General features: G+C 47.8%; 1 protein-coding gene across 1 annotated transcript; it reads left to right on the forward strand.

Annotated features, from left to right (window-relative positions):
• Nucleotides 1-5,193: 5,193 nt before the first annotated feature.
• Nucleotides 5,194-7,836, forward strand: LOC123105548 (F-box protein At5g49610). Its single transcript, XM_044527631.1, has 3 exons — nucleotides 5,194-5,421; nucleotides 5,514-5,553; nucleotides 6,503-7,836. The coding sequence occupies exon 3, from the start codon at nucleotides 6,557-6,559 to the stop codon at nucleotides 7,697-7,699; it is 1,143 nt and encodes a 380-aa protein (XP_044383566.1). The 5' UTR covers nucleotides 5,194-5,421; nucleotides 5,514-5,553; nucleotides 6,503-6,556; the 3' UTR covers nucleotides 7,700-7,836.
• The last annotated feature ends 1,114 nt before the right edge of the window (nucleotides 7,837-8,950 follow it).

The following is an 8,950-nucleotide window of genomic DNA, read 5'->3' on the forward strand; positions in this document are numbered from 1 at the left end:
AAAAATTGAAAAAAAACATTTGCGCGAAAAAACATGTTTTTTTTCTTTCGCGAAAGTCACGGTTTTTTTTCCACGAGAGGAACGGTTGTGCTTTAGTGAGAGTCGCGGCCGTGCCTTTCATAAACGGAAAAAAGACATGTTTTTTGTTTTTTTTTCTTTCGCGAGAGGCACGATTGTGCTTTCGCGAGAGTCACGGCCGTGCCTCTCGAAAAGGAAAAACAAAACACGTTTTCTATTTTGTTTTCTTTCGCGAGAGTTACGGGTTTGCTTCCGCAAGAGACATGGTTGTGCTTTCGCGAGAGTCACAGCCGTGCCTCTCAGAAAAAGAAAAAAATACGCGTTTTCTGTTTTTTCTTTCTTTCGCGAAAGTCATGGTTTTGCTTCTGCGAGAGGCACGGTTGTGCTTTCGCGAGAGTCACGGCCATGCCTCTCGGAAACGAAAATAAACGCATTTTCTGTTTTTTTCCTTTCACGAGAGTCACGGTTTTGCTTCCCCGAGAGGCATAGGTGTGATTTCGCGAGAGGCACGGGCGTGCCTTTTTTGGAAAGGGAAAAAAACCATGCTCTCGGTTCGGTTTTTTTGTCTGGTTTTTATGAAAAAAAGTTCGTCAAAACCTATCAACATGGGATCTAGTTTTGAAGACCTCGACGCGAGGAATCCAGCGGTAAAAACGGTTTGAAATTTAGACGCACGGTTTAAAAGATAAAATATTTTAAATAACGAAATATGTATCTGGCAACCATGTGGCAGATTGCAAAACGATCTACCGCATCCGGCGCCGTCAGATCTGGCAATCGCTCGATCTGCATCTGCTCCGTCCGCAACTCCTATGCCCGAGCGTCTAGTCACGGCGCTGCGAGCACGCATTGACCAGCCATCAACAGCTTCGATCGAACCACCTGTTCCCTTGCACCCCTCGAGCACCAGCGTCTCCTCAAGTCGCCGCCATAGCCTGCTGCTCCGGCGAGCAGCTCCTTCCATGGCCAACACTCGCCGGTGCAGGAGCTCCATCACCATCTCCATGGGATTCCTGCCTCCCTTGCAGCCCATCGACGACCACGTCCTCTACACATCTCGGCCATAGCAGCCGCTGCTGCCCGCTGTTCTGCTGGCCACGGCCATAGGCTCCGGCCAGCATCGATCTCCTTCATCTTTGGACAATAAGTTGCATGCTCAACTAAAACGGATTCGTAAGGAAGAGATCTACGAATTTCATGTTGAAGTCCACGCGATTCGTAGCCTAAATCAACAAGTATGATGGATAATTGGGAGTTCTTGGTCTCTGTGTTTTCTGTTTTCAGTTTTCACAGGTTTAGTTGATTAGAGGTGGAAGACAACTCTCGGTGGGCTTCAGAGAGAGAAAAGAGTTGGGCTGGGCCCAATGCTGGGTAGAGACCTAGTTAGGAAAAGTTAATGTTGGCTAAAGAAAACATATTTTATGGGTCTTTTAACTTCACTGGTGCATCATTTGTACTATATTTTAAGAACTAATATCATGCTAACTCTTGACCCAAGAAAGATTGATGTAGAAAAATACCCTCGATAACTTCTATGTAAATATCATGATAATTTATATACAATTGATCTGATAATTTACGTACAAACACCACAATAAACTTGACATAGAAAATTAGTACTAAAAACAACCCCCGGTAACTGTATGCAAATAGCACGGTAATAATATGCACTGTAGAGATGATAACTTGCGCAAAAACACCACGGTAATTTTGAACCAAGGAAAAAAGTTATTAGAAACATACCCCGCAGACCTGATAATTTTACCCACAAACATCATGGTAATTTTGACCCGAGGAACAAAGTGGTTGAAAAACATAACCACGTTAACTTATATGTAAATAATATGATAATTTACGCTCCGTGGACTTGATAACATACTTACAAACACCACAATAACTTTGACCCCAAGGGGTGTATTACAGATGTGCCACCGGTAATCTCTATGTAAATAACGTGGTAATATAAGCACCGCTTAACTGATAAACTTACATACAAAACATGATGATAACTTCCTGACCCCGAAAACTTTTTGTTGACAAACATATGCTCACTAATTTATGTGTAAATAGTACGGTAATATATGTGTCTCCATTGACCAAACATGGAAAAGTTGTTTAATAACACACACTTGGTAACTTATGTGAAAATAGCATGGTAATATACGAATAAGCACCGTGGTAACATTTTTTAGAAGGGCAAAAGTTGTTGAAAAACATATACTCGATAACTTGTGTGTAAGTGTCATGATAATATACGAAGTGCAGATCTGATAACTTGGGTATAAACACCATGGTAACATTAACCAAAAGGGGGAAAGGTGGTTGAAAAACATACCCTTAGTAAATTGTGTGCAAATAACATGTTAATACACAAACCAAAGAAATGATAACTTATGTACAATGACTGTGGGTAATTTTTTCGAGGAAACACCGCGTTAATTTTCGACCTATGAGAAAAGAATTATTGGAGAATTTACCCTAGTAACTTATGTGAAAATTGCATGATAATAGACGAAGTGAAACTTGATAACTATATAAACATCGCGGTAATTTGAAACATGGGATGTAGTATGTCAAAATTTCATGTTTTTTTGTCCTTTTTTTATATGCTATCAGGCTTTCTCTCAAAACCATAACCTACACTCAAAATGCCATGGTAACTTTCATGAAGGGGAAGGGGGTTGATCAAACATACCCCCCCCCCCCGCGCACTTTAAATTCTATGCAAAATTACGATGTTGCACATGTGCACATGTTAAAGTTATTGTGATTTTCACGTTGTAGTTACCGGCCTTCTCATGATATAGTTACCAGCTTTACCATGTCATTTTTTTAACCAGGGGTGTTAATGTTTGAAGTTATCAACATGCACATGTCATAGTTATCATGCTGCTCGGCCAAAGTTATCAAGTCTAAAATTAAGCTTTTCATTGCCGAAAAAGGGTTTTCCCCCGCTTTGTATACAAGGCAACCAACCGAACCATACAGAGATAGGTGCTGGGGCGGAAGCAGTACAGTCATGCCCAAAAAAACGACAGAGAAAAAGCAAAAGAAACAAATGCCGACAACGGCGGATTAACAAAACAAAGAAGCCTCGTGATTGCTGCGTCCACCGGGATCTTCCACTAGGCTCCAAGACTCCGAAGCGCCGGCACCTATCAACACCTCCAAGAAGGATCGCGACGATGACGACGCTGCTGCCAAGGGTTTCCCCCGGTACACGACGAGGCGAGAGGAAGGGTAGCCCCCGACGCCCTCCCGGAAGGTCAGGTGGCACGCATAGGCGCCACCGCGCCGGTGTCGGCCACGCCGACAGGGGTTTCTCCCGATCCCAACCCGCACCTCGGGCACTCCGGATCCAGCCACCAAACCAACCGCCACCATGCGCCAACGCGGTCATGAGGCCCCCACGCCATCTTACCACGGCACCGCAAAGTAAGGACAGCGCGGCGAAGAATCAGAGCTAGGACTAGGGCATCAGCACCGTCGGCACGCGGGAGGGCCCCACCTCCACCATCAGCGACGTTAGCCGTCCAGACGCAATACCAGGAGCACACCAGGCCCGGCCGAGCCCTCATGGGTCCGTAAAGCTCCCGCCTTCGCGCTGCTGCCGGCACGCCATCGGCGCCGACGCCCCATATCCGAGCCGCTCCTCCTCCTCACCGCGTCGTAGACAACGAGGCCACGACGGGGGGCGGCCCGCTAGGACCAAGATGGGGCCCACCGGGCCCAGATCTGGGCCGGGGCGCGACGTCGGCCACCCCGCACCACCACGCCGCCCCGCCGCCAAGGAGCAGCGCCGCCACCACATCCGCCGCCGGCCACCCAGCCGGGTCACCGGGCCGCCGCCCAGCCGAGCGACACCGCCGCCACCCCCCTGCCCCGGGCTAGGAGGACACGCGCGCGGGGAGAGGAGATCATGCTGCCACCGGCACCCCTCGAGCCGGAGCCAGGGGCGCCCGACGGCGACGGCAGGGGAAAGGAAGGGGAGAGGAAGGGGAGGCGAAGCCAAGTGGAGAGGCGCGGGGGCCGCTCGGCCGCCTCCCGGGGAGGCAGCGCGAGGGCGGAAGGAGGGGCGGGGAAGGGAGGGCGGGGGAAGGGAGGGGCGGATCCAGGCCGCACGCCGGCGAGGGTGGCCGGATCCCACCGGAGACGGGCAAGGAAGGTGGCGGCGGCGAGGGTTTTGGGGGTGGGAACGGGTCGCGGGAGCGGCCTTGGGTGGGCTTCTCGTTCCTCCGCGGGCAAGGGAGCGGCGCGGGCCGGTCTCTCTGGCAGGGGCGCGACGCGGGCGCCGCGGCGCGGCGACGGGCTGGCGTTCGAGTCTGCGCTGGCGCGGTGGCTGCGCTTCGGGCAGTACGGTTGGTGGTGGCTCGTGCAGGGCGGGATGCGGCGACGGTGGATCTGGGCTGGGAGCAGCGCGGCCGGGCGACTCTGGGTCGTTAGGCTTGGCTGGGCCCGATGGATCGGGCGGTGGTGGATCCCTCTCCTGTCGTCTCTGGCATCTCTACCCTCTGTTTGCGTCGATCCAGCGGGTGGGGCGCCAGATCCGGCCTCCCCGGTGGCTGCCGGTGCCACTCGGCCCATTGTGGTGATGCTCGAGTGTTGGTGCTTGGGGGCGGCGGGATGCACGGGTGCGTGCCCGGTGGCTCCGACGTCGGGAGCTCGCTAGGCGGCGCGGGTTGGGCAGTTCAAAATCCGTTGTTTACATACTATGGACAACAAGTTAAGATAGGTGAGTTGGTTATAAGGCATAGCAGCCATGCATTAGACCTGAGTTCAATTCCCCCTTTTAAGTACTTTATTATTTCTTTTTCTTCCAACCTAAATTAACTATCATAAAATCAGTAGAGTTAAAAAACCGTTTTGAAAATAAAAATCGGCAGGAAAAAAATCGGTAGAAGCCTCCTACGATCCAGCGGAACCAGGCCCTCGTGTGCCAATTATCTAAAGAGTGGACCGGGTTGGTAATTTTGCAAATTGGCACACATATGCCAATTATTGCTGTCGTTTAAATAAACAGATCTACGAAAAAAGAGAAAACTCCTAGATTATGACAGATGGCGTCACTTGACCTTTCGGGATTGGCCGCCGAAGCTGCAGAAACAATCGAATACGAACGAGGGGCAAATATAAAAACGAGGGACACGGCCCAGCCCAGTAAGAGGCTCTCTTCTTCCCTTTGCCCTAGCGAGCAGCCTCGGCCCAAATATGATCCCACCCTCTCCCAATCTGGAACACTAGCGGCGAATCCCCATTCTCCGGCGAGCCGCGGCGAGACTCCGGCACGACCGCTGCTTGCTGCAGCATCGAGCTCCCCGTTCTGCCGCCTCACCTCCGCAGCCTCGTCCCCGCTTGCTGCCTGGCCGACCACACTCGCCGACTACCGGAAGCAACCATTACGCGGTGAGCTCCCTTTCCTCTTCCTCTCCTCGATGTGCCTAGCTAATGCCGCATGTTTTTCCTCGTGCGCCGTTTCTGATCTGAGCTCGTCGCAGATGCAACCTGGATCTCACGGCGTCTGATAGGTCCCGTAAGGTACATTCTGTTCCCTTTTTATCAGATCACATTTTGTTTCAAGGTGCATTATAGTAACACGTGTATTATGTTTTCACTCTTGCTGACCTGTTGTGAAATGGATGACGATGCAATCATTGGAAAAACTTATAGTGATTTTATTGTTTGCACATAACTTAATAGCAGTATCCATGCCAAATCTGTTCTTTCATATACACAACCGTGTCATTGTCATAAGGCATGAACATGATCACATATGTTTCAAGGGCCACTTGTTTACTAATTGAAGCATCGATCGGGACCAACAAAAAATTGTTAGCACTTGTCAGGGCCACTTGATTTGCCCTGGCTTATCTCACAAGTTCGCACTTGTCTCAGCTTTACACGGTGTCTAATAGGTACGTAAGATTTATAGATCCTGAGGTACATTCCGTTACCTTTTTATCATATCACATTTTGTTTCAACGTGCATTGTAGGAACGTGTGTATTATATTACTATTATTGCTTACTTGTTGTGAAATGGATGGCGAATTTGGAAAAACTTATAGTGATTTTATTATTTGTAACTTTGCATATAATTACTTAATTACAGAGAAGTATCCCCATGCCACGGTGAATCCGCGTGGCCCCACTCAGCATAGGTCATAAGCCCATACTGAAATATGCTTCACAACTTTTCTCATTTGCAAATTCTTGTGTAAACTGCAAAAGCATTGTTAGAAGGGGACCAGCAAAAAAAAATCATGGTTTTTAGTGTGAATGTTGGATAATATTTCTGTTCATTTGACATCCGTAATTCTACATCCATATTTCGAGCACCATTTATCAAGTGCCGGTCTAAGCTTCAATCCATTAATTCGCTCAGCTCTGGTCAATCGTTAAATAATGGGTATCACTACTTCTTGCAGTTCTGCACAAACACTAAGTTTCTCAGTTTTATATCATCTATTTTCTTCTTTTTTGATGTAGATATAAGTTCATCTGCTAGATAAGCTCAAAGGAGGTATTGCATCTCGGTAGGGGATGGCCGCAACCATACTACCTGATGACCTGGTGGTGGAGATCCTGTCTCTGCTGCCGCTGAAGTCCTTTTGCCGTTTCAGATGTGTCTGCAAGTCTTGGCTTGCCTTCTCATCTGATCAGCACTACCGCAAGAAGCTCCCAAGAATTCCCTTCGGTTTCCTGTACCAAAAAAATGAGCATGGCAATGCCATCCATCTCGTGGGCCTTCCCTCAGGTGACAGGGATATTGATACAACACTTAGCTTTGTGCCATGCTATGAGCATCCCTTGGAGCTTAAGGGTTGCAGCAATGGCCTACTTCTTTGTTATCGTGGTGGTACACACTCTAAAGAAATTTCCGACGCCATTGTGTGCAATCCAGCAACTCAAGAGTGGATGGCACTTCCAAATACTGAAGCTGGACCAGCCGTCTCTTATGCTGATCTCAAGTTGTGTTTTGATCCATTATGGTCTCAATACTTCTATGTCTTCAAATTTGAGACGACTCCAAATGGTGGATATGACACCGAAGTTAAGGTATTTTTCTCTGAGGATTCGACATGGTCTAATTGTCTATGGGAAACTTCAGATATACTTGGTGGTGATTCACTCTTCTTAAATGGGGTGTTGTATGTGGATCACTTATGGGGGCATTACCTTCTGGCACTCGATGCACCTGACACATGCACACAATTGCTCAATCATAGGATCCTTCAGCTGCCTGGATTTCCAAATGGACCAGAACAGAGGTTTTATTGCTTTGATGGCTGTCTTGGCCAGTCGTTTGGGGTCTTATGCTATGCACAACAAGAATTGGATGGTTGCATCATCCGAATTTGGAGTTTGGAAGGATCTGATAGATGGGTGGTGAAGCATCGTCTAAATATGAACAACGTATTTGGGAGGGACATAATGCTCCGTACTAACAATGAAGGATTATGGTATTTTGATTATGAAATCCTGGCATTTGACTTGGAGAGAGAGCTAGTTTTCCTTGCTGACACAATTGCTGATAATAAGATCATCTCATATAGCATCAGTACTGGAAAGGGCTCGCAGATTCTAAACATTCCAAGGTTCGTTGACCTATATCGAAGTCGACTCTACGTGCCGTACTATGGCAAGTTTCCAGCTTCCGTGCTTCAAGGAGCTCAAGACAAATGATAGAATATATACCTTATGAATGTTTTGATCTCTAGTTATCTTCTGTGCACTAGCTGTATCAAACAGTTGCTATGCATGTACCAGATTGTTGGCTTGGTTGTGTGTTATGTTAATCTAATTGGCACTTTTCATTTCTCCTGCCAACTCTGACCTAATTTAGAAAAACTGCAGAGCTTATTCCTGTCTGTTGATGTTATGAAGCTTTCTATACAAGGACGTGTGAGACTGAGCTTTCTATACAATGGCTGGGAGAACTCTTGTAATCCTGCCATGCTTCAGTCTCTTGACATAGCAGCTAGCGCTCATATATTAGATTGATTTACTTTTAGAACCGGGCTTTACCCCTTTCCATTGCATAGAACGGAAATACAACCAGTTCCAATCAGAGAAGTCAGGAGAAGGGAAAGAGGTAGAGCGAGTTCCTGCACTACCAGAAAACCCACCACACTCGCTCGCCATCGAAACGAGTGCTGTGGGGCGAAAACCTAAGTAGCACGATATAAAGTCTAGCCTATTACAAGCTCAAAAGACCAAACTATAGCAGACATAGAAACATTTGCCAATCAGGTAGACATCATCTCCAGGTAGAAGCGTCAAAAGGTAGACGACTCGTGCCAACCATCTTCAGCTAGAGCGTCTCAAAGCATCAGGCACCTTGGATCGTTTGCTTGGCGGTATCGCACATCTTCATCAGCTGCATTGTGCTAGCCCTGATCATCTCCGCTCCTGTGCGTAGCTCCCTGGAGTCATCCCCTTGCTGTAAACCTGTCTAGTAAAGCAGAAAAGAGCATAGAGAGAACAAAATCTCAAAAGGAGTCTTGATTTGTTTCTTTTCAGAAGTAGCTCGATTGCGCGCCAACCATATCGCCCAACAGGTGGCCGCTAAGCCCACCGTGTAAAAAGTTTTCTTCCCATGAAGAAATTTGTGACACCACACGAAGTATTGCCAGTAGTTTTTGGGGCATTTGTTAGTGCCCAGCACCACCCCGATGGAACGCCAGACTACCTTGGCCACTGCGCAAGTAAAAAAGAGATGCTGAGCTGTCTCCACCCCTTTGCAAAAAGAGCAACTCGGGTTTCCTGGCCATTTTCTTTTTCTCATCACTTGCCTAGTAAGCACCGCGTCTTGCGATAACTGCCAGAGAAAGATTTTTATCTTCAGAGGGATTTTGGTTCTCCAAATCCACTTGTAATGGCACCCACTAAGGGGTTTTTCCAGCATCTTATAAACCGATTTGGTGGTGAACTTTG

The sequence above is a fragment of the Triticum aestivum genome, chromosome 5A (assembly GCF_018294505.1).
Source record: "Triticum aestivum cultivar Chinese Spring chromosome 5A, IWGSC CS RefSeq v2.1, whole genome shotgun sequence".
NCBI lineage: Eukaryota > Viridiplantae > Streptophyta > Magnoliopsida > Poales > Poaceae > Triticum > Triticum aestivum.